Source organism: Anarhichas minor, unplaced genomic scaffold (genome assembly GCF_050575085.1).
Source record: "Anarhichas minor isolate MPS153535 unplaced genomic scaffold, ASM5057508v1 ptg000009l, whole genome shotgun sequence".
NCBI lineage: Eukaryota > Metazoa > Chordata > Actinopteri > Perciformes > Anarhichadidae > Anarhichas > Anarhichas minor.
In genome coordinates this window covers 1,877,718-1,904,627 of record NW_027466455.1, presented here as the reverse complement: position 1 = coordinate 1,904,627, position 26,910 = coordinate 1,877,718, and the positions used below count along the sequence as shown (strand labels likewise).

The 26,910-nt window shown below is 43.1% G+C and overlaps 2 protein-coding genes across 2 annotated transcripts; both read right to left on the bottom strand.

The window, feature by feature from the left end:
• Positions 1-743: 743 nt before the first annotated feature.
• Positions 744-5,262, bottom strand: cldn7a (claudin 7a). The gene is made up of 4 exons (XM_076086828.1): positions 5,040-5,262; positions 2,597-2,761; positions 1,358-1,442; positions 744-912 (listed from the first exon to the last, which is right to left on the bottom strand). Exons 1-4 carry the CDS (start codon positions 5,260-5,262, stop codon positions 744-746), a joined length of 642 nt encoding a protein of 213 aa, XP_075942943.1.
• Positions 5,263-13,447: 8,185 nt separating this feature from the next.
• On the bottom strand, positions 13,448-25,542 carry chrnb1l (cholinergic receptor, nicotinic, beta 1 (muscle) like). The gene is made up of 11 exons (XM_076086827.1): positions 25,443-25,542; positions 22,828-22,961; positions 22,569-22,613; positions 21,999-22,108; positions 20,914-21,022; positions 20,590-20,737; positions 20,266-20,451; positions 19,720-19,943; positions 19,456-19,637; positions 13,786-13,924; positions 13,448-13,588 (listed from the first exon to the last, which is right to left on the bottom strand). Exons 1-11 carry the CDS (start codon positions 25,540-25,542, stop codon positions 13,448-13,450), a joined length of 1,518 nt encoding a protein of 505 aa, XP_075942942.1.
• Between the last annotated feature and the right edge of the window lie 1,368 nt (positions 25,543-26,910).

Here is a 26,910-nt window from a genome sequence, read left to right as displayed (position 1 = left end):
GGCAGTTTGATATCATAGTGGCTGATATGGAAGCTATTAGAGTGATTACGGCACAGTGACTACATGATAAACTATTTCATATTGGAGCTGGGTTTGTAACACACTGGTATGAAAAGCTGCAGGGCCTGTAGTGAGTGTTGTAGTAAAAGGCCTGTGTGATACGGCCACCCTACACACTGAGCCCTGTGTGTGAAATCACACCTTGCTCATCGTAACGTCTATTTTAGAACCACCAACCGTTAATATAAAACACAGTATTGTCACCCTGTGTCTCTGTTGTTCAGAGCCCCTGAGTCGCAGCCTAGACATCAAACTGGAATTGATTATTTTCAATTACATGGCAAACACTAATAGATGCTGGTTCTAACATGGAGGTGCAAGGGTTGGCTTTAATCCACCATTTAGGCTACAATTCAAGAGGTTACACCCCGAGGGCTTGTCTATTAAGTCAGGGGATCTAATTATAATGTATTTGTGAAGATCACTTGTAAACAATTGTAGAATGTGTGGACGGGGTGAGAGACATCATTCATGAAACAATTGAGAGTGCCACATGATAATCAAGGGGTTACCAAAGGTCTGCCTGAAGAAAATAAAAAAAGAAAGTCCCATTTCAGTAATTCTTTGCCTCTATGATTCACACCTTCGGTTTACTCCTCGCCACTGCTGCAACAAGGAGGGGGCGTCTTTGTCAGCTTCTGTTGGTGTCCCCGAGCTGTAGGGGGGGGGGGGGGGGGGAGCTTTCAGACATATTCTTTAGTGCTGCTCGGCGGACCGGAGCGAGAACTGGCCATGGACGGGTACTTGGACACTTGTTTCTTTCGTGGACAGGAAGCAGCCAACATGGCTCCGCCCAGGACATCTAGGAGGGAGCCGCCCCAGGCGATGAAGATGGCAGCGCCGAACTCAAACCTGGGGAACACAACATCGTATATTGGGCAGTCATTTCAAAGTGACAAATTTGGAGTTCCATTGACAATTGAACCTCTGGGAAAATTAGATTTCTCCATTTTAGCAAAGACAATGTTTCTATCTCATCCGTTCAGTTAGTTGATGGTCAGATGTACTCAGGTGTTTTACTTAAAGCGAGGCTGTACCTCAATAGCAGCCACTGTAGACAAAAGTGCCGAATATGGGATAATGCTAAATGCTAAAATGCCATGTCAGAGTAGCACAAGTGGAGAAGTATAAGAGTTGTGTCAACTACAGGAATATCTATCTTAAGTTTGATAGCATTAGCTAAGATTAGCCTCAAAAAGCTTCTGGTCAAGTTCGACTGTAGTGTATTACATCGATCAAGGGTGTGTTTCATTACTATTACGGGACTTGAACCCACTGTGTTTTGGGGGTTACTTACTTGGTGTTGACTGGAGTGTAGGGATTATAGAAAGCCCGGATCACATTATGAGCAAACCAGGAGCACGCTACGATGGCACACAGCCCTGAGAGGAGAGAAAGCCAACAACAAAGATCACTCAGTCCATCAGCACATCATCAAAACCTGAGAGGGCAGACATGCTTTTACCCCCTTTATAGTCACCAGGCGGCTAGCTATCGACTCCAGCACCATTAGCTTTTAGGGTTTTCTGTTCTCTTCAGAGCCAGTTCGACCTCTTATGTTAGAGTCAGTGCCAGAAGTACTGGACTCCTTGAGTCTAATGACCTCTGGAGGGCTGCAGCAGAGGAGTGGTAGGAGAGCTTTTTGGACAAGGGATCAAACTTCCTCCCACCTACTGTATGATGTATACAAGATCTAAGCAAAAATGTGATGATGAGATGAGTTTTGATGAAACGTTATCTAACCGGGTCTGTATTGATTATAATGTGTATAGACAATAATGTAGATTAGCATAGGTCCCATACAGTGGCTTGTGGGCAGCCAAGTTTCAGTTGATTGTGCGTGAGCTATTTCACCCCCTCAGCAGAAATTGTTGGACTGAAATTCGGTCACTACCCTTTTCTTGTGTATATTACCATTTCAGCAACACTAATGGAGTAATTCTAGGGATGGCAACGTTGGTCCACACCGAATCATCACAACACAGAGAGGACGTATTGCCATAACATTTAGTACAGATATCTATTGTGCCCAGAAAATGAATCCTGACTTTGGTGATTCCCTGACATTTAGCGCCACCGGCAGGTTAAAGTTTTCCCTTGAATAGAATATCTCCACATCTACTGCAAAAGTTGGATCGGTAAGAATTCTGTATAGACATTCATGGTTCCCAGTTGATGTATCCGTAAACCCTCACTGACACCAAGTTTGTGTGTTTTAGTGTTTTGAAGTGACTTTCCTGGTAATACTTTACTTAAATTATATATTATATACAGTATAATGTAGTTTTTCAGTTTTTATCAATGTACAGTATTTGCTCAAAGTAACTAAAGCCTCACAGAGGTGCAGTGACAGATCATGCTTTAGTATTATGGTCGTTTGAATGGTTTGATGAAAATCATTTGATGCTGTTGATCCCTCCAGTAGAGTTCCACTCGCAGAAGCTGTTCCTGCAGTGGAACAACACCTTCATGTTGGTTTTCCCTTTAATTTGTCATCCATCTGCATGTAATCAAATTCAACGTATGTCATCCTCACCTCCCACTAGCAGGATGATGCCCCCTGTCATGGCGATGCGGGACTTGCGCAGCTTTTCGTTCCCTCCGCAGGTGGTGCACTTCATTCCCATGCAAGCCACACCCAGACCTGCGACGGACACAATGATGCCAACTATCATCAAGGCACGAGTGGCCTGAAGTGAACCTGGGGCAGACAGAGAGAAGGGAAGTGATTAGAGGGGGAAAATAATATTATGTATGAGAGGAGTACGGGTAAAGTGTGTTGGTTCTGTGTGGGGAGGCAGTAAACAGACGGCCTTTTGTTTTGTGGAATGTGGGAGTGCGGCTTCAAAACAACAACAAAAAAGTTCATATAGAGTGAAAACTCTGAAGCAAAAACTGGTAAATGATGAGGAAAGACTAACAAACCGGCCTTGACCTATCAGTGAGGCTTTATGCGTGTGTCCAGAGGTTGTGAATTACACTCAAGCCTGTCAGGACATTTGGATGTGAGCTTTTCCTGGAAGAGAAACCATGGGATACACATGAACACACAAACAGACAGAAAAACCTCATCTCACACGCTCTGTTTCCCCGTGGCGGATCCTCATCTGTCAGTGCCCCCCCTCTCCTCACCCTATAAACCCATCAGGGTGAGTTCCCCTCTTTTGTCTCTCCCCTTCTGTCCACCTAGAACCAGTCTGTGCCAGTCTAGGCCATCCCTGCCCTGCCCAAACAAACAACCCTCCAGCAGGGACGGGTAGAGAGAAAGAGAGAGAGAGGGGAGGCAGGTGCAGAGTAGAGGGACAGAGACTCTATAAAACATTGCGACATCAGGGAACAATAGGTGGATTATATAGTAAATGCAGATGGAGAGCAGGATGCACAGTATCCTGGCTTGGAGTTATATATCACACTGCTCTCATTGCTGCTGAGCCGTCTATTGCAGCTTTGCAGTGGATTCACACAGGTGGCACATCCCTGTAGAGGAAGATACTTATTAAAAATACTATATTTATGATACTTCCCTGTTGTAGAGACGGCTGTTGCTTTTGCAACAACATTGACAAATGTTGACATACTGTATGTAAAGCTGCAGTTACATGCAACTTGTACTATATCAACAATATTTTAGCAATCATGATTCCACAGGTACGCCACGGCTCACGAGGTAAATCGCCTGTTGGTCCCAAATAAAAGTGTTTGTGGTTCTTTGGTAAAACGATCTATTTCTTTTAAATAGACCCTCATTGTTTCAACTAATATTTGTCTTCAGTGATGTTATTGTAAGTTTCAAAACAAATGTGCACACAAGCACATTATCACAGACTGATGCACATAGCACCTTTGAGGGCCCCTGGGAGTCTGAGGCCCAAGTTTGTTTACTGGTTAGTAATCCAGCTCAGCATTAAGCCTACTCTATATTCAGCAGCGTGCTTGATACAGTATGTCAATTACATTTAAAAAAAATAAAACTTAAGAGTGTCTGTTCATTACAAAAGATGGCTTAAAAAGCCCAAGCCACACTATTTTCTAATTTGTCATTAAATGAGGCCGAAGGTCGGCAGGATTCTTGGGCAGCTGCTATTACCTACGACCCTGACGTGTTAAAACCAGAGCTCCCAGTTTGCATAGAATTAATGTGCATTTCTACATGGGAAAAGTGTGTGTGTGTGTGTGTTGGGTGATGTACAGCAGGATATTCAGATGCCTGTATTGCAGCACTGGAGTTACCATGGTCACCCTTCCTCGGAAGGTTTGAAATCGATAACTTTGGCAACATCTTTAGTAATAAGCAAACAGCTGTTGTGGTGTTTGCGGTGTAGTTTCTAGTTCATGGTGGCGAAAGAGAGAACAGAAGCGTGTCTACGTACGAAGTTATGAAGCCACCTAGATCTTGTTTTACACTGGGGAAAACAAGGTGCGGAGTTGTGCCTTTTGCCACCATAGTGACACGAAGCCTGATTTCATATTAAGGAGCACTAAATCATCTCTTGAAATTTGGATATGGCATCATCTACTGTATGTATATGAGTTGAAATGTGAGTGCATTGGGAAATTCTAAGAGGGGGAGGGTTTCCGAAAATGTAACTGCGTGTGCGTGTGCGTGTGTGTGTGTGTGGGGGGGGGGGGGGGGGGGGGGGGGGGGGGTTTAGTTATGGAGATGAAACTTTCCAATTTCTTTCAAACTTTTTTTTCTCCTGGAATCAGCCTGAAGAAGACAACGTCCCACTGTAGTGACAGCTTACAGTGGACTGTGACTGATGTTAGTAATTACGGCGTGATGAGCAGGTAAATACCCTGAGGTGGCAAACGTAATCCGTGATAACACTGTGGCCCGTTGAGGTCTCACTCAGGTGCACCGGGTGGGTCTCCAGGTGCAGACGCATGAGCAAAGACACTGTGCGAAGAGCAGCACAACCCCACCTGCTGCATTAATACCACTGATGACTGTCACCATAGTTAGGAGGAGGACTACTTACTGTCGAGCTGCAGGATGGAGTCGTAGATTTTACACTGGAGCTGCCCGGTGCTCTGGAAAGCGCACGACATCCACAGTCCCTGGTACATGGCCACGGCTGTGATGATGTTGTCGCCGATGTACGCGGACATCTTCCACTGCGGCAGAATAGTCCCGATGATCAGTCCAACGATGCCAATTAACGACAAGAAAAATCCCAGCAGCTGAATACCGGAGTTCGCCATTGTTTTCAAATAAAGTCCCTAAATGAACTTAAATGATCCTGTTACTCTCTCCTCTAATTGCAAACCGCGAAGCTCCAGAAATGTCTCTTTGAAAGGCGCTGGTGTTGTCCGTGTCCGTCCTGAATCGTGTACCGGGGGTCTTCATGCGGGGATGGGCGTCCGAGTTGTGGGTAATGGTGTGAAGTGGGTGTGTAATTATCATGCCTGCTGATGCATGGAGTTGCAATGCTCTGTGGTCGCTGCTGGGAAATGTTCCCTCTGCTTCCAGCAAAGCAACAGGTCGTCTTTCCACTCAGCATGCTGTCTTTCACATTTTTCTAACCTTTTCAGCCGTGAAGGGCTCTTCAGTGGCTCCTTCTCTAGTACTTTTTAAATTCTCTTCAAATGTATACCTATAACTGCAAATATGCATGTCTGAAAATATATGCCCATTTTAAATTTAATTGCAAAACCATTGAAGACATGGATTTAATTTACAGGCTTAAAATACATTTAAAATACAGGCTTTAATACAGTATATGTACAATTCAGGGAAAAATAAGTTATGAGGCTATTTAAGGATGACATTTTGGGGAGATTATGGTTCAAGAGGTTTTAAGTGTTTTTCTTTGTCCTATGGAACTCACAAAAAAGAAAATCACTTTTTAGCAAATGTGACTCTTAATATTCTTTAGTTTAGTTTTTCTTTTCTACCTTAAACATGTGTGTGTGTGTGTGTGTGTGTGTGTGTGTGTGTGTGTGTGTGTGTGTGTACAGTATAGTCAATGCAGTCTACAGTCACTGACCCAGATTGATGCTATAACTCAGGTCCCTGTCACAGCACAAAGTACTAAACTCCCAACCGTCCTTTTACCTCAGATCACCAATCACTGGCTCTGAGCAGATTCGTGACCACTTTGAATAAAGTGTGACTTTTTCCACATTATTTTCAGTTTACATATTTGCATTTACAAATGACACAGTGTAAGAACACCAATAAACATGCTTTAAGTATCTAAAACACAGAAAACAAATTGCAGTGCAAACGGAAACGCACATCATCGGAACAATTTGCAGAAATGCAAAGAGCTTACTTCTTTAGTTGCATACGATCTAAAATTGTTTATTTTAATTATATCCATGCTTTATGTGTCAAAACGTCTGGAGCATTTTATACCTTTTGTTTACTGACTAATAATTTACAATATATTTATTTCATTAGCCCCTTTCCTGCAATGAATGGGCAAAAACTACGAGACAATAGCAAGCATTGTTCACATCAGAGGTCAGGCCTTTTAGCGCTGCAGTGTGTGTGACTTCACACTGTGGCTTAACAATAGTGTTACAGCAATGGAAGAGGAAGTAATAACCCGTAAGCCGGGTGGAAGTTATCCCCACTGCCAGGTTAATGGGAATGTGCTCACCTACTGGCTGGATTTTCCAATTTAGAATGTAATGAGGCTTCAGTCTCACAGGTCTGTTACCCCTCTTTTCCTCTTCCACCCCCTCACTTCTCTCATGTTCTCACATTCTTGCCCTCCCTCCCCACCTTCACCCACCTCTTCTCTCACTATAACTCTTTTCCCCTATACTGTGTCCAGGCCTGGGTAATAGGCATTAGCCGTTGAGGCCAACAAATGCCCCTTTGTTGCTGGGGAGGAGTGACCCCATAGCTCAAGGGAATCTGTTTCACTTTGATGCAGAGGTTGAGGAGGAAGAGGAGGACGGCGATGGTGTGAGGGTTGAAAGACTTGTTAGGATCAAGGTAGGATGTGAAAGATGAAGGAAAGGCGACGAGGAAGAACATATGAAGAAAGGCGAGCACAAAGCGCTGGGTGAGAACGGGAAGACGAGTAAGAAGAAGATCAAGGGGCAGTCCCAGCCCCACCAGTGCTGTTGCCACAGGTAACCTGATTTATCTGATGTCCGTTTGGCTGCCTTTCCACCCAGGTCCTGGATTGCAAAGAACACAAAAAGAACATTGCTCTTTCCCCCCGCTCCCTTTCATTACTTTCTTTTTTTTAAAGCGTAAACAGACATTTGTCTTGCTGGTTTAGCCGTTGCTTAACACTCAATCGGAGCTGGAGAAAGAAAACTGCTAAATCAGCCCACAGAAGGGCACTAACAACATTCTCTCGGGGGCTCTCCCTCCCATTTCTGAGGCCTCCTCTGGGTCTGAAGTGAGCGAGTGGAGTGCAAATCCAATGATTGAAGTCCTTAAAGTGCCCTTGGAAGTCACTGAGGCATTAGCAATAAAACACGCTGGGCCCACGGCTTTTCCCTGAAAAGCTCTGAGTGCACAAATGAGGGAGATGGCGCCCCTCTCTACATGTCCCCTGTCTTTTTCCCCCTTAGTCTTCTTATGCAACAATACTTGGCTTTTGTGCAGCAGCAGCAGGACGGGACCAACAGATTGTGTTCTTGGTCTTGTGGACTCACTATTCTCCCAAGAGCTTGGCAAGTGCTACATGCAGGGTAGAAATATATTAAGAGAGTTGGACACAATGGCAGACTCTGTGGCTTTATGCTGCGCCTCAGTAAGCATGAAATTGGCTACAGTATAGCTGTGGAATGTATTATACTGTAAACCTCGGACAAACTTTCCGCGTTTAGTGAGAAATGAGAATAATGAGAAGTGTCACCACTACTTTCAAATGTGGGGCTCAAAGTTTGAGTAAGTATTGTTGTAAGAGCCATTTTGTTATTGTTTTGTTTCATACAACCTCCCACCACTTGGGGGCGTAGTGCCGCTGTCAATTAGGCCACAGGTGAAGATAATCACCGGCAGAGAAGATTTGGCAAATTGTTCATGGGCGCAACCCACATACTCAGCTGTGCTGCTCATCCCACAAATGCATGTTCCTTACAAATCGGGCACCGTTTGAACGGTAACTAAACAGGCTTTCCAACGGTATAAAATTCATTGCCAAGAAGCATTGTTACAACAGAGAAATAATCTACCAAACACGAATTTCCGAACTTTTTGTTCGATGTTTAGTTGATAAGGGCACCACAGACGCCTTGTTGAGGTCTAAGGAAGGGAAATGGAAGGCCAATCTGGTGCTGAAGCAGTGTTTGAAGGTGTTGCGGAGCTCAGGGTCTCTGCTCCAGTTCTCTGATGAAGACCCTGATGCCAGGCTGCTGTGGCTGGAGACCGAGGCACAGGAGCCGGGGGTGATGGCAGCAGATGTTGGGGTGCAGGAGGTTGAGGAGCTAAGGGGAATGACTTACTACTGCTACCAAGTGACTCCTCGCTCTATTGTATAGCAACTTTCTTCATCTGGATGGTGGTAATGTTAAATGAGTAAACTACTGAACTGATTGTAAAAAGTAATTGATAAGGTACACAGACAGAGTGTGACTTATCCACCAAACTGGACCTCCACAGTCCGACAACAAGAGATTTACTACTTATAAAGTAACCTGAAGGTAAAGAATGACCTCTTTATGAAATGATAAGAGTTGACAAACCACTTAAACTGTCTGAGAAGTTCGAGGGAGGTCAGAGACTTTCTAGTGGGTTGGTGGTTTTGCCCGTCCTGGCTCTCTGTCCTTCTCTCCAGCCCCTGCTCACTCCCCAGACCTGCCAGTCCTGGTCACATGACATCCCCTCCCACCTACACACCTGTTCCCACTTTCCTCATCAGACCTGCAGTTTATAGAAAACACACCTAAAAGATTTTACTCTACTATATTTTTGGAGTTTTACGATAAGTAATTGTTCTTTGTATATAAGAAACATTTCACCAACAAAGACCACGCTTCTTATGATTGCAAATTAGTTTGAAATAACAACATACATCACAAAAAACATAATAAATAGGAGAACTGAAGCCACTGGAAGATAATTGACAGACTTATACAGGGAGACACAGGTTAAATCAGGAGAAACTTAATTTACAGTGAACAAATACATTTATTAAATTGTGCAAAGTAAAGTTAAAATTTTGGAGAGTCGACACTGGTGGTGGTGTTGAAGACAGTAGGGGCCGGCTGAAGATCTCGATGATGGCATGTGGAGTGGGACTGAGTTCACTGAGCTCAGTGGAAGAAACCTTGAGCACCGGATGTGATGATGAATGGGGAGGAGGGTCACATCGGTTTGTACTGAAATGACAGCTGACTGCACAGAAGAGAACAGGTCTTTAAAGTTTGACGGGAAATATATGATTGGCTGAGGGAGGCCGTGGCGAAATCGCCCACTGTCAGCTGATAGAGTAGGAGCCAGAGAGCGAGAGCCAGAGAGATGAGTGAGTGAATGAGAGCATAAAAAGACTGTCCTAATGTAGGAGGTTAGAGTAAATCCGTAAACTTTACATAGTTAATTAATTTACAACTGTATGATTATAAATACTATATTTCAAAATATCACTCTAAGCAAAGCTCTCTAAGTTTTACTGTACTTTACTCTCAGTAAATAATCAATGCTAACAATTTGATATTCAAGGAGGGATTTGATGATCCTAAAATCATCATGGTAGCACCAAACATCCTGAGCCAAATTATGAAAAGTGGTAGCAGTCAAAGTCTATTCTGAATCCAAAGTTACAGGTCAGATATGCTACTGGTTTACAGGACAGGAGTTTGGTGAGAGTATATTACCCCATCATCCTACATCGGACACCGGAAGTACCGCTAACGCATGTTGGCACATGATTTGAAGACTGGCCATCCCCTTTTGATACTACTGAAACAGCAGCCCAACACAGCGACATGTCACCGTGCAGGACTCTCGCCGACTGTCTCTCGAGAGACAGTCGGGGGACTGTATCTCCCCGACTGTCTCTCTCTCTCTCTCTCTCTCTCTCTCTCTCTCTCTCTCTAGTGTCCAGATATAACAATGATCCATAGAAACCTGTGAGGAGAGAAAGCACAAAGAGCCAATTAGCCAGATGATAGACCTTCACGTCAACAGAAGTTCACCATCCCAGCATAACTGAGATGGGTGGGAGCCCCCCCAGGAAGCCTGACCACAGTCGAATGAAATAACTTTAGAAATCATTGGCGCCATGCTTTGTCGTCAGACGCAGCATGCTGACTGTGCAGATGCTATGACCAGTGGTTTTGCCGCGGCCTGCCTCAGAGCTTTCCAGGTGTCTTCTGTGGAGTTGTTGAAGACAGTAGGGGCAGGCTGAAGATCTAGATCAGGGGTGCCCACACTATTTCGGCTTGCGAGCTACTTTTAAAATGACCAAGTCAAAATGATCTACAACATTAAAAATACTAAATATCTATTAATTTATATATATATACTGAGTATACTTTATATTTACAATATATGTTGGCGTACCTTGCATAACTGCATGAACCCTTATGGCACAATACAATTCTGTACATTTTTGGTCATTACCTTACTCTGATGACTTGCACTGAATGGAATTGGCCAGAGTTGCATAGTCCGGACAGTAGCTGCTGGTAGCCCGCCTCAAGCAGACTTCCAAATGATCATCAGTTATGGTGGAACGGTGTTTGGACTTAATGAAAAATGTCCTCTCCCCGAGTGTGTTCTTTCATGGGCAGTATTGTTAACAGCTCTTCTTTTCCAATCATATCTGTAAACATCATCCGAATAAAAATGCACAACTGGGCTGCATCACTTAGGTCCGTAGACTCGTCCAATTGCAGGGAGAAACACTCGCAGTCCGCTGTGTCAAATCCTCGGCCATGACTTCACAGCGCCGTGTGACTGTACTTCTTGATAGCTGGAGAGCTTCCCCACAGGAAGCCTGACCACAGTCGAATAAAATAACTTTATAAAACATTAGCGCCATGCTTTGTCGTCAGAGTGAAATCTGACTGTCTGCAGACGCTATGACCAGTGGTTCTGCCGGGGCCTACCTCAGAGCCTCGGAGCTGTCCAGGTGTCCTCTGGGGAGTTTCGGAAGATACTGAGGTTAATTTGCACAAGCGCCTGGCTTCATACACAAGATGAGACCTATATTCGAGAACCCTGCTGTGTTGACACCCCAACATTTTATTTTATTCGAGAACTCTGCTGTGTTCCAGTTCCATCCAGCATTCTATTCTGTTCTGTTCTATTCTCAAGGGCAGATAATGTCTCCTTTTATGAATTCACTATTTGCTATTCCAGTGTTCATCATGTTTTCAATGGCACAGTTTTCACTAAACTCCACACATTATGACCCATCAGCAGTAATGATACAACACTGTATGTTAAAAAAAAAATGTTTTTGTCTATTGCTGTGCAGATATTATAAATCATACATGCAACAAGTCACAACAACAGTTTAAGCTGTTGCAAGTTACTCCACAAATGATCCTTTTAACATTGTTAAGCTGTCTATGTTTGCAAATTCATATTCAAATGCTAATATGTTGCATCCCGTGTACTGTGTGGTAACTATAGCCACACCCAAATCTCACCTGCACCTGAGTTTGGGAATTAGTCAATTGATGGATTTAAGACCTTAAAACTGTTCTGAACTGAATTAGTTGGTGGATAATAGTTAAGACAAATAATAATAAGTCTTTCTATAAATTATTTTTGTTTGGGTGGCACATTTCACTGCTCTGATTGGAAGAAAAGATTACACAATTTACATTTTACTGCTATGACTTTTTTCGACATGTGGGCTGTATATTTTGGCTGTGCTGTTGTCCCCTTTCTATAACCCAGCCTGGAACAACGGGGGCTTCTGTAGTGAGTTCATAATATTAATAAAGAAATGTCTCAAGTGATTGATTAGTTATCCGCTTTTCCGTATTCAAAGGAGTAGTTGTTGTTGTCGTTAGCTGAAGCCTATTGAGCTCAGGATGTATCCAATTGATGCGTTGATTAGTCTTCTTCTTCAGCTGTGTCTTTATTAGATCACAAACTAACTGCATACCGCCACCTACTGTATGGGAGGGTGTAGAGTCATGGCACTAAGGTAAGTAAGTAAGTAGCCTACGTAAGTAAGAAAGAAAAGTTAAGTAAGGAAGGAAGTTAAGTAAGTAAAGTAAGTAAAGTTATTAAGTAAGTACGTAAATAAGTTAAGTAAGTAAAGTAGGCTAAGAATGAAAGACTTCCACCCTATTTCCTAACCCTGCCTGTATTATATAAACTACCAACCCCCCTCTAGTTTCCCTGAAGTCCTGTCCTGTGCTCAGAAATGTTTTTAAACTCTACTCCTGCCCCGTTTCATGTTCTATACTTCTTAATGCTCCATCTCTGAACTATATTTATTGCAATGCATGATCATGTGTTCCAGCTCCTCTCTGTGCTTATCCCCTTCCTTCTGCCAACTGTTGATCACGGCTGTTCTAATTCATGATTTGGCTCCTACCACAAGCTACTTCAATCATTTTGTTGTCATATACTTTCACAGCCTTCTCTGCCAATGCATTTGCTTGTTCATCGTCTTTAACACCAATATGAGCAGGGACACAACACAACTGCACTTCTTTACTCTTCCTTTGTAATCGTAGGAGCATGCTGTGGATTTCTCTGCTGCTGTTGAATCTGATGAAAAACATCTGATGTTCACCCCATCCTATCATGGAGATGTGTGCTGTTTGGGCAGCAAACTTGACTTTGATAGATGACTCTACCTTTGGACACTGGGTAAAATTAAGCCAGGATTAGTCTGTGCTATATTGACCCAAAGATACAAGAACATTGTAGACTTCAAGGTGTTTACGATCATCTGACCAAATACTTATTGCTGTCTCTGCATATAGTATAGGTAGAAATATCTACCTTTGTCAGCCCTTTCAACAGCACTGTTCTCCTCTTTTGAATGAATATGTTACCGCCCTCTACTGCCCACAGCCCAACATAACAACCACTGAGTGTAACCACTGTTCATGCAGAGGACAATGTTCCACAAAGCACAGAAGGCACAAACACCGTCACTTACGAGAACAAATGTATTTCAAGCTTTCAGACTGAAACAAAAACAAGTATCACAATGTGTTGAATACATGATTTAGACAAAAAAAATAATGCAAAACCAATGAGTGTCACCACATTTACCTTCTATAAATCTACACATGGATTCTGTTATAGGTTGTGTGTATATGGTTCTACTTTATGCAAATATGACCTTACAGAACATTTCATACGCTCACCACAGAAATATGGAATAGGTGTGTTATGGAAAGTCAAATCCGGTGATCTCAGAAATCACCAATAAGAGAGAAGTGACGAGCAAACAATGGATCAAACAAAAGCTCCGACTGAGTTTGAGTATTTGTGTTTTGTCTTCTAAGGGAAGGGGTTGTCGGGCGTGTAGTTGAAACTAGCGTCCAAGAACATGGCCAGGGTGCCCAGAGTGGTGATGATGACGAACAACCACAGGAAGAGACGGTCCACCACGAGGGCGATGTACTGCCAGTCCCCTGTCATCTGGAAGAAACACACACACACACACACACACACTAAAGCACTTACTGTAAGCACTGAGTCAGCAATGTGCTGTATGTGTGCAATGGCACATGAACATTGTCGGGGCATGTTTGGAACACTCTGTGCTCGAGAGCTGCAGACAGACGGAACAACAAGCAGCTCTGACAGCGCGCGGCGGGTTTGTGCGCGTTTCTCACCGTGTCGTCCGTGTCCTGCTTCTTCAGCTGATCGGCCATGTACGTCACGGCAGAGATGGCCGACTTCAGGTTGGGAGGGAGGATCAGACAGTAGCTGTCAGTGTCCGGGAGCCGCTGGAGGTGCACCGTGCTCTCGCACCTGAAACAAAACAAGTGGGACAGTGGTGGAAAGATGGGCAACGAGGAAATGAGTCTTTAAAACCTCGGTCCAAGTTCCCAAAAATGTTCTACACCTACGCCATGTGCTGGTGCTTTAACATATCACTGTTAACAACATCCGTCATTACAATACTTCATAATTAATACATCTATGCTTTTAATTATTTATTAGTAAGTGCCAACCTATGAGTCATTCGCTGCACCAAATCTCCTTTTATTACATCCCGTTATTTTATTATTATTTTAATTTTTTATTTTAATCAATCCTATTGTATTTTTGTATTTTATACTATTATCTGTAAATAAAAATAAAAATATAAGAAATATACAAATTGCAAATTGAGCTTTGAGAATGTCATACTAATGCTCAGAAGTTACAGAACACCCCTCACAAATGCTCATTGAGCTCAGATTGATGCTGCGCATGTCAGGAGTCACTAGCACAGCATTGTTCACCTCCGCTGACACAACCCCCCCTGCTGACATTAGCTGTCCGGTGGAGGACACGCGGTACAGATGTAGATGTCAGCGTCGGCGCTCCTGAGCGGACAGCACGTGTCCCGACAAGATCATGCAGCTCCTCTGAACGCTGAGTGACAGCAGCAGCACTGACGCAGGGAGTGACACCGACACAACACTGGGTCAACATTCATGTGAAGCCGTGACCTCTGACCTCTTCATTCTTCCCCTCACACAGCTGCTCCACAAAGCAAAACATACGAGGAGTGAGAGTCTTCAAGGCAGCATTCTTGTAGTGCCTTCATGCTTCTGAGCAGAACTGCTCCACCGTAAATAAATGATTTGGAAATTATACCCGAGGCATTTAAAGAACCTCTACATTTGTGTATCCTTGAAATCAGAAAGTGGAAATATAACAATAACAATAATAAAAATAATTATATTTTCTAATAATTCGGGTGGAAATAAAGAGTAACACAGAATATATATGTAGCCTGTGTGTAGATTGTGTTCAAAGGGTCATTCTTCAGACTCACCCTTTATTTATTCATGCACCCTTGACCCAACAGTATACACTGTTCTTATACAGCAGGTCAGGTCACAGGCACTGGTGTCTGACCACAGTTACACAGGTTGAAACAAACACTTAAATAGAGTGATAATTGTTTACAGAGTCCACTTCATCCTGCTGCCCTGTGCTTCCCATCATCCCATTCACCCCTCACCTCTTGTAAAACGTGGATGCATTTTGCATTCCCTGAGTGTTAGCAGAAAGTTTTATCTCCACTTTTTACATGTTTCATGCTTCATTTTTTGCGTACTTTCAAATTAGATTTACAAGTTTATGCAAGCCATGTTTTTTCACTCTGCGCTGGTCACAACAAAACTAAATTGAACTTAAAAACATTTAATTCGCATCGTGGCCGGATCAGTAAGAACTAGCGGACCAGTCGCTATGATTTCGGCTGTTTTGCAGCTCTTGAATACTACGTACTTATGTCTTTTACATTACAACCGGAGTAATCCATCATATTTGTTACACTTGCATGTCTATGTTCCCGTCTAATACAGTTTTCTACATTTTTAAAATACATTTCAGTAAAAGCAGGCTTTACAACATATTGCCTTCTTTTAAGTCAAGGTTAAAATATACAAGACGCTTTAAAGGACACAAAAACGTTAGAGGCAGATAGAACTCTGTGTGTCACCTCCTGAAGGAGTCTGGCCAGACTCCACGGTGCACCTGTCGGAGTGGCCCTTCAGTGCACGTCTACAGTCCTTGCATGTAGTGTATACAGGGTGTGCATGATGTTATTAATGCGCAGGACCTCCGTCAGCAGAGAGGGGAAGGCGTCAGTGAAGAAGCAGGACAAGTTATCAGAGTCACAGCGAGACAACAGATGGACTGCAGCACAATAAAAGTGAGCGACCGATGAGCTCCCGTAGGAATGGTGCTGTGTGTGTGTGTGTGTGTGTGTGTGTGTGTGTGTGTGTGTGTGTGGCCACAGCTCAGTGCTGAGCTATGTGGCGCTCTACATGCTGCATGCCACCCACATTCCACGGCTTGTTTTCATTACTGCGGATACACGGAGCCCCTCTCACTCCGACACAAACACACACCCTTACACCAGCACATGCACAGCACTGTTGCTGCATATGTGTGTATACATTTACATGTGTGCACTGAGTAATAGAATAATTCATAATATCAACTAAATACGCCCCAATTGAGACGCACAAACATGCTCATAAATGTGTTTTAAAGGACATCACCTGGCTTCTAACCAGGTCTCTGACAGAATAACAAGATAAAGAGAGATGAATGAAGGTAAAGAGTACACAACACGGACTAGTGATGGTTGCCCGACCACCATCTCATCCACAGTAACAATGACTAAATCAACGACTCTGCCCCGATCACTCATCGCCGGCCTCCCCTTCCACTCATCTACCCCTATCTATTGCTCACGCTCCCTCCACCTCCTTTCTGCGGGATTACCCCCTAATGTCCAAACTAAACAGAGGCTTAGTGGCTGGCGACTGTGGACGCGGGTGTGGGGCTTAGCTGGGGCTGAATATGATGCCTTTGGAACGGGATGAGAGATGCCCAGCAAAGGGCCTGCTTCAGAGCACCGTGGAGCCGTTTATGATGCCAGCGCTGGGTGGCAAGGCTGGAGCCTACTGGCAGATTAGCCAGAGTGAAGTCAGCATGGTTAGAGGGACAACACGGTAAGCAACGCATTATTGCACTATGTCGACCTCACTAGGATTTACTTGTCTACCACTGCACATGTATATGAGCAGTCTTCAGTAAAAAATAAAACAACAACAAAAACTCATGTATTTAAGCTATTGTTGATACTTTTGCACATCTTTGTCCTTGATTTATTTTTCCTTCCTTTCCCTACGGTGGCCTTCAGGTAGGGAGCGGTATCTTTGGGATTGTATTACTACAAGGAGCTACTCTCATCAATACTTGGTTATTTTCCATGACGAAGTAATTGCTTTTAAAAACATTTATATAACTCTATAAAAACTAATACATTCAGAATAGGATTAGAATTTATTTATATTTTAAATAAAACTAAATATTGTCTAAAAAGCAACAACAGTATTTGTTTACAACAGCAGAGTCATGATATAAAGTCATTAATATCTCAGTGGAAACAAATCTAAAATCTAAATAAAATAAATAACGTTAATAAAAGTCATTCCTCCTGTCCTCTGTTCTCCCGGCTGCTTGGTCTCAGCCAGCAGAGAAGAACAAACTAAGATAAACCGTTGGACTACAGACAGTGAGCTTCTGTAGCTTGTTGGTAAAATGTTGTGTTTAGCCGAGCGTGCGTGCTGTGTTTGTGTAAACATAGCGGCGGTGGAGGAGACTGTGGACAGAGCCCATTGAATTAGGTTTTACCATCATTTACATGTTCATGCTTGTTGAACAGATGCATTGATAAAGTTTTGGCTTTTTACTCGTGAATGTTTTATTGCAGAAACAGTAATGAGCGAAGTTGCCGTAACTCCAGTAATCCTCACTTGACTGTCTCCACCACGGCCTCGTGTATGTGTATGCGTAGCTGGAGAAGCTCTAGGACTAATAAAAACATCAGTAACATCTGGGCTTATCAATACGCCGAGACCTGTTTGATACCGGGTTTCAGTTCACATCTCTACCTTCAGATAATGTAAAAACCAGTGTTCAGTTTGTCCGTTCTGGGCTGCCGTAGTAACATGGCAGTGCAACATGGCGGACCCCGTGGAAGATGACCCACTCGTCTTGTATACTCCATGTATAATTAAATGGCGTTTTTTAAGCGTAAACTAGTGATTCTTAAAGTTCAGGTGATTGTACACTGATTACAACATAGTTATGACTATTATATTCCATTTCTGCCCATTTATCCCCCTAAATGTTGTACACTGTTCCTTTATGTGGTGATCTAAACACCCAGGCTGTGGTTCAGAATATCAAGGCGGAAAACTGAGAACAGACAAAGAAAGATCACCAGCTACAGAAACTCCAATTCCATGAACAGAAAATAGTAAAAAAGATATCCTGCACGTGCTGCTTAGTTAACAGCCGATCTTGAAAAACAGTCAGAACAGAAACACAGCAACAAGAGGTAATTGCATGAAAAATGGCCTCAAGAAAGAGAAAGAAAACCTCGCTAGCAGGGCTGCATTTAGGCACGGCTGCACTTTGAGCTAAATGCTAATGTCAGTATGCTACCATGCTCACAATGACAATGTAAACATGCGGATGTTTAGCAGGCAATGTTTAGCACGTTAGCATGCTAACATTTGCTTATTGGCACTAAACACGCTGGACCAAATGTGGTGATGATCCATTGGATTGTTGAAGCATTTCGTTCCAAACCATTAATGTCAACCTCACCATGGTGGTGCTAGAAGAACAGCATAGTCACAATCATTCAGTCAGGGCAATCCATCAAATAATAGAAGCGGTGAACCAACTTATGACGGTCCAACATTGTTGTCACGCTTGTGCGTACAGGTTTGTTTAAAAAGAAAAAAATACAGCAAAACAAATTAATAACAACATAAATAATTCTAAACGATAATTATGAACTTTCTTTCTGGTGTTATCCAGCTGAATCATTAAACCTTCTTTCTCATCCGTCAGAGTACCTTCCATGTGGCTGTATTCAATTTGTGATGCTGAAGGAAGGTCACGTACTGTTACCGTCTTCACAGATTGTCTGAGCTGCTGGGGTGATGGCTGTATTTCTGCCAAGTCTAGCTCACCGTGTGCCTTACTATAATAGCTAACCTGGCATCGGATACAACATTCACACTTTGGCGCACTCTAAAAAGAAGATTCATGCCCGGCGCTGGATTTTATTAGCATTAATAGAAATAGCTTTGTGATAGTGTAACGAGGATCAGCACATCTTAGCAGTGGAAAGCGGCTGAATCCGGATGAATGACTCTGATGGGTTTTATTTCAGGTCTGTGGTGTTTAACAGTCTTGACAGGTAAGAATATAGGCACGATAACCTTTGTGGCAGTTAACGTCTCCCAATAACTCAACCCAAGAGCTGGGTTCATCTCTGGAGCCTTTGCTCATTCTCAGTATTTTGTGGTTTATTATGTACAGATTTTATTTTCTTTGCGCACACAAGAAATGATAAATAAATGTGACACATTTATTACAGTGCTTTTACGAAGGCAGAGCAAAATGCATTTTATATTACATCTCTGTCTGCGTATCACCCTTGTGCACGCTGTAGTCTTTCTGTTCGTGTGACGGCCTTCAATCAGACTTGGTCTCAGGAGCCTTAGAGGTTCGATATAATCACAACACCATTATTACAGTTTCAATTTGGGAAGAATTCTATGTGTTGCGCGCAAAATTCTCTTCTGTTTGTTTTTGGTTCTTTCCTCAGATGACCAGAATAACATTTCCCCAGTTAGTCAGTGATTGGAAAACACCTTATCGACGGAACAAATTGCCAGTTCGCAGCTTTTCCAATGTACTTTTTTCATTTCGATCAAACGAGACACTTCGAATGGTTAAGCTGAGTGACCTACCGGCCCCTCCAGGGTATGACGAGATCAGGGTTGATCTTTCGAAAGAAGTACTCTCCTCCAGGCTGCCGGCCATTGAAGCTTCTGATGGGCGAGTCATCACCAGACTCCTCCTCCTTCAACAGAGGCTCCTCTGGGTTTGGCCTCTCCATGCCGATGTACTTGGGCAGGAAGTGAATGAACACCTGTACGTTTGAGGTAAAGAAATCAGAGACATCAGGTTTCTCAAAGACGGGTGCACAGTGAATTTGTTAAACCTAGCCTCACCTTTCGAACCCAGGTCGGCATGATATGCGTGCTGGGCGTTCGGTGGTGCAGATTGAGGACAACTACGCTGAGGATGACAGAGAAAGTGACCAGGATCATGGTGAACATGACGTAGTTGACAATAATTGGGATGCCAAGGGAAGTCTCGGGGACCCTGTCAGCCAGCAGAAGCATGAAAACAGTGAGAGCGATGAGGACGGAAATGGAGAGAGTCATCTTCTCTCCTGCAGACATAAAGGGAGAATTCATTAGAACAGTGAAGCAGCAAATATTACTCTGCTGGCTTCTATTTGATGTTGACGAGGGGAAACTTTAAGACATGATTACGAGACGTTTTGCTGTGGCAATTGATGAATTGGCTTTGTCTTTAAAAATGTTTCAAATGTTCAATCTGTAGTATATCAATACATTCCTGCAAAGGCTGCCCTGCCTAGTCTGTATTAGACATGAGATTAGACACTGTATCAATGGGCAGTCGCCCCTTCCTACATTCCATCTCGGTGGTGATGTGGAGTCACAGTATCAGAACATGTCCGATGTGCTGACCTGCTCCAGGAGGCAAGTAGAAAACAAATATAGCCAACACGCCGGTGAGGATGCAGGGCACGATGATGTTGATGATGTAGAAGAGAGGCTTCCTCTCTATGATGAGGTAGAAGGTGATGTCCTCGTACAGGTCCTCCTTGACGTTCTTTCTGGAGGGTTTGTGACAGATGGCCCATTCTCCGTTTTCTGTGGAGAAATAGACACAATACTAAGAATTATTATTATTACTATAAATATTTTGAGCATGCATTAATATGGTGATGAAGACATTTTAAAAAAAAACAGGGCTATAGCTTCCGGATAAAATCAAATGCAGGCACCAACCAGTGAAAGCGTTCTCGTCTATAACAATCTCCTGAATCTCTTTGCCTTCATCGTCCAGAAAGTACTGCAGCTCCACCTCAGAGGCGTCATAGGTGTACGAGCGGAAAACCATGCTGCAGTTCTGCCAGTCAAATGGGAAGTACGACACCTGTGGGAGTGGACATTAGGAAAGGGGAATTTTCACACTTATGGACTTCCGGATGAAGTTTCATGAAAATATGAGATGAAGTTAAACCTGAGGTATTATTGCATATTTAACAGTAGTACAATCGGGCCATACATTGTCCTTCCTAGCTTGCCATACAACTAGAGACAGTAGGCTACCTCTATAGAGCAGGAGCTGCGGTAGATAGCTGGTGGAAGCCAGTTCACTGTCCCATCATTGTAAACCAAGACGTTGACGTAGAGAGCCACGTCGAACTGACCGTCATTACTGTAGGGAGAGACAAGGCTCGTATTGTAGACACGTTAGTGTGACATGACATTTCACATGTCAGTCATGTGAAATCAATCACTTCTGAACACTGTCGATAACATTATTCAGGGCATACATGTGGATATGAACATACACAAACATGTTAACATTGTTAACAGCAAATGACACGGGGGCATATTGGGCCGATCGTCTGTTAGATGTGTCACCACCTCCATGTTTCAAATCACCCGCTGTTAGAACATCAATTAACAATAAAGCTTTCCAAGAGCGCCGCCAAATTCAAGCTGCTACTCGTGAAAGGCTGTCTCGAGAGCCAGTGTTTGGTTTGTCCATTCTGGGCTACTGTAGAAACATGGCGGTGCAAAATGGCAGACTCTGTCCCACCCACTGCCATTGTAGGTATGAGGGGCTCACTCTAACGAGAACACACCTGTTACCTTCAGGTGATTATACACTAATGAAGACATAATAGTGCACATTGTGTTCTCTGGGTGTCACGGTAATTCTGTTATTGACTATAACCGTGATATGTAAAAATGAAACATTAATATCATGTTAATAATACACATATGATAAAATTATGTAAATAACAAGCACCTCTTAAATCATTTCATACACAGGCATGGTTCCAGACTCTCTCCACTTTCATATACTCGTATTTTAAGTGTAATTGAATTGCCCAAAAAGAGACAATACACACAATAAACAAAGTCTTCTATAGATATTGCAATTTTATCTATAACGTGAATTATATAGGACACGATAATCGTGTAGTGAAAACCTGATATTGCTAAAGTAGATCCCTCTAAATCCGGCACACTGGCCCTTTAAATATTTCAATCTGGACTGTGACCGAGTGTCAGACGGACACTGACATCTCTAGAGACACGCTGCTATTGCATGTTTGCATTGCTGGTAAGCCCTCTGTGAGTTACTTCATGATGAATGACATGGATGACTGTGTGACACTCACTTGTTTATGAGGTAGATGTCCGGACGCCACACTTTGTTGGGAGGAATCCTCAAAACTTCAATGTTGTCATAGTCCTCTGGCTTCCATGACAACCTGTAGTCTATCCATGCCTAGGAAGGAAGGAAAGAAGAACGGAAGAAAGGCAGCAAGGAAGAGAGGGAGTAGAGAGCATGCAAAATGAATAACAGGCACAGAGGAGCAGACAAGAGGTGAAATCATTACTACGGTGCCCCGATGTCCCCGTCATCTACATCCTAGTGTCTCTTGTCTTTGGTAAGTAATTTAAATCCCACTGATCGAGACAGCCACTCACACACCGCGGTCACATACACACACACACACACACACACCCAAGCAGTCCTGAATTCTAATTAGCGAGGGAGAGGGACAGAAATGAAAGAGCGAGACCGAGAATAAGAGAGATAAAGCAAGAAATTATTTGTGGTTATAAAAAGTGACAAGTCCATTTGAGGACCAGAGCGACAGCGAGCAGCGGAGAGAGAGAGGAGACAGGAGCTGGAGCGGCAGAGCGTGGCTCAGTGATGAAGACGAATGTTTTCATCCTCATACCAGGTTCATGAACACGTTGGTTGTCATCTCTTCGTTCTTCTCGTTCTGTAGCGAGAGAGAGAGAGAGAGACAGAGAAAGAGAGACGAGGAGATATGTTAGTGATGCCACCATATCTTGTTGTATATGACAGTGATGTTACTTTCAATCCTGCTCTATGGAAACTAATTGCACCCAGCAGCGATCTGGCCAATAGTGTGTGTGTGTGTGTGTGTGTGTGTGTGTGTGTGTGTGTGTGTGTGTGTGTGTGTATGTGTTTACCAGGCTGACGAGCTGTGAGAGGGTCATCCCCACTCGAACCATCACCTTGTCCTCCCAGTGAGGAGCTGGTCTGACTTTCAAGTTGTAGTTCTCAAACAGCTTTTGATGGAGCCTCCTCTCCATTTCTGAGGCTCCTGGATGAGAGGACCGACGCAAAGAGACAGAAATGATGATGAGGAAAGAGATACCTAATGAATCTAGTGCCACCACCACCCGTAAAATAGAAGGTGAGTGAACAAATGAAAGGCAATAAAGAAATAGAAAAACAAAAACTGATAAGAGTAAAGGAAGAAAGGCTGAGCCTTATTTTTGCTTTGTTTTGATTGAAATATAACATCTCATATGTGAAATGTACAAAAAAACATTTGACTACAAGTAAAATACAAGCCATGTACTGTTATTATGCTCGTAATATGTTGGTGTACCAACATGTCAATTTGTTGCCATGAAATTAGTAAAATGACCAGAAGTAGTATTAGTCCCATGTATTCATTCTAGATATTTACCTTCTTTGAAAACAACTCAGCAATGGTGAAAAATCAGACTGAGTAACATTTAACATATGCTATTAAAAACGTTCAATGTTCATTGACAGTAAAACATAATATTTATGAGGCCTATATGATGAAATAACATTAAATGTATCATAAACAATGAATGATCACAAGTTTCTTTATTTATTGGCAAATACTCTAGTCAATTTGAATTACTCTATTAGCTTTACTACCTTTACCATAAAAGGACAATTTATTAGAGCATGCATTTAGAAAATAGTTTGCCCCTTTTTAGACTTTGTTTTGTATGAAGTTAATTAATTCTATTTAGTAAGTCCTCTGAAACTATGATATGTTAAAAAAAACATATCATTGAAAATGAGACTAATCCTGATATCTGGAGGTACTTTTTGTTGTTTCCGTCCTCTAAGGACTGAGAAGGCACGCTAGTTAAAGACACAGCAACAATAAGGGGAATGTTTTTTGCGTGACATAAACTGAGTGGTAGAGTTGGCTGAATCAGTTCAACACATAAGATAGTGAAACTAAATGTGCTCTACCAAATAGTGGAGCAGAACATTATAGTTTGGTTTTACTGATATATTTAGGACTGAAACAGTTTTCTTGTCTTTATGTTAATATTGTATTTGTCAGTTTTTTTATAATTCTCTGTCATTTCACATCCTACATCTCTATAATGTTACTTTTTGTGTGTGCAAGTGTCTCATATTGTTTTATTGTAAATCTTTACCGTGTCAAATTGTCTTATTATTGCTGTACAAATAAAGTTTGATTGATTGATGAATAAGTGGATTAAAGCAGAACAGCTATGACAAGAGTAAATGAAGGTAAAAGACCAACGCTGTTAAAATGGGATAAAGTGCAGCACAACCAGAGCACGCGGATCAGTGGGCCAGGCCTCCAGTGGTTAGGGGTTCAATTCCTACAGGGATGATGCCTGCTAAAAATATACTGTGTATGCTCATGTATACTTAGAATGGGTGGACTGATTCTAATAGTGTCATGCAAATAGCATAGTGTATATAATATTACTTTGTGATATGGAAATGAACACTGAAGGTATGTGGAAGAGAATGTGTATGTAAATTATGAAGTATGTGAAGTATGTGAATCTGTTCACCTTGCAGAGGAACCTCAGCAACAGAATTTGGTATTTTGCAATCCGCTTCCAAAAAAGTGTTAGTACCTACTGATGACGGACTGTCACATGGGACAAAACGACGCGTGGAAAAGACAGAGAAGGACAGACAGGACACGCAGTAGAAGCAGTCAGCAGGTCAGGTGCTGGTGGCGTACGACGGGTAGCAAAGGTGACTGAGCTAATGTAATTGATATGCAGCAGGGGAACGGCATCAAAGGCATGTCTCGGATACCGGCTCCATCGGGGACAGAAATAGACTCTGATTAACAAACAATGGTGTGCTAATATGATTCATTAAATGTTCTGGAATAAGGCGGTCTTGTTTTTTTTTTGATTTTCCAGCTAATCAAGTTAAACATCTTTGACAGGACATGGACTTCCATGGTACCCCCCCCCCCCTCTCCTCTGTGTTTTTCTTCTCTCTATTCTGTTGCTGTTGGCTCTTGTCTTTGGGGAAATAGTTATAAAATCGCCCCACGAACAGAGAGGGACAATACACAACAACCCCCGTGGAGGTCAACAACCGGTGCAGGGCAGCTTTTCCTTTACACTCCCACTGAGGGGGCGAAAGGTCAAAGTCGAAGCCCATCATCTGATAAGAACTAGCCATCCCAAATCGATTCTAATTATGATTTTACAGACAGACAGGGGAATGGGAGGACAGGTAGCCAACGAGCACAGGGCAGTTCTCCAAGCCCGATATAGGGTCAAAAGTTAAAGTCAAATGCAGTGAGACATATTTTCATTCTTTTCTCCCCCTTTCTCTCCATCTCTCCCTGCCACTGTGCAGTTCCTCATGCACGTCTTGCTTCAAAATGCACAGCAGCAGTATATTTCTGTTTGTTTCCAGTTAAAAAGAAGTTGATATTAGTGCCAGCAAAGGCTACATGCCTCACATCCAAATTCACATGAAGGAAAATCCACACAAATGCAGCAAGCATTCCATGAAATGTCCTTACCAGCAAAAGTGAGACAGAGGCAGCTGCATACGATGACGAATACGTTCATCCTCGCATGAATGATCGTGCTCATCTTTATTTGTCCCATCATGACAGTCATGACATCTTTCACTTTTATGTTCAGTCAGAAGCCCCACTCTCTGCTATACCGGCCCTTTGACCCCTCCGTGCCCTCACCTGGAATCTCAATGGGTCCTAAAAAGACACACCTTTCTGGCTCTCAGCTACACGCACACCTTCAGTAGGACTGCAGCTAGTTGGCACCTTCAGCAGCACACACTGTTCAGCTCTCCCTCTCCTGTCCCGTCGTCTCTTTGGGGCCATGGCTCCATGGGTGAAAGCACGGCCTGATTGGGTGCGCATTGCTGGGAGTGACGAGAGGGCGGAATGTGTTTGTACTGGGAAGCCTGCGGGGCAAGCACCTGTTGGTGCTGCGGTTTGCACTGTTGGGACGGTGGGTGGGAGGAAGAGGTAGTGGAGGGGGTGGGACGGGGTAGAGGAATGTCAATGAGCTGTGACAATGGAGATATTTTAGGGGGGGAGAACAAGTGGGCGGAGTTCACCGAGGGGTTGACTTTGTCTGGTTAAGAAACGATTGGAGGCGGTTTGGGGCTGAAGTGGTTAATAGGTGGTTCTCTTGCTTATTTCACTTTCCATGGCTTCTTCATCCTGTAGTTGACCTCTCCCCCTATTCTGTTCCTGTTCAATCAAAAGCTCCTCTACCTCTTTCATCCCTTCACACATTGGTCTCCTGCCTCGGTCCTTTGGTGCCGTGACATCATTCCCAATGGGCTGCGTTGTGTCTGGCGACAATGCTGGAATTCATGCAGTGTAATATATCTCAGGGTAGAATTGGCTGTTGATGGGTTGTGAGTTTGATTGTCATATTAGTTTACGGAAGGAACTCAATCTACCACTTTGAAGTCCTTCATACAGCTATAAGAACAGTTATCTTAAGTATTAGTGCTGGTATCGTTTAAAAAATGACGATAGCCAACATACAGTAAGTACCCATTAAGTGATACAGATACCAATAGAAAACTTCATTTGATACCTTTTTTCCCTACTTCCTCTGATACCCATCAGAAGCATTTAGTTGCGTAAAATGCCACCACCACCGTATTAATTGCTATCAAACGCCACAGGTATGTACTGTGGTAGCCTAACCATAATGGTGAATGTTTTGGTGAGCATGCGGAACTGCCAACCCCGTCAAATACACCGGCCTAGACGACACCGCAGACCGTATGGGTTGTAGCTGTGGTAGTTGGCCAATCACACGTCACATTAAATCGAAGAACGCTAGCAGCAATTGGCTGCAAGCAAAAACATAAGAAATTGCAGGAGCATAAAAGACATCATTCCGCAGAGCAGAGCTGACATGGTGTGACTCAATATGTCTCTAAGCCATTACAGCCAATATATTTATGTGAGTTTAAATGAAGGATGCTGAAAGCCTCGGCTCCAC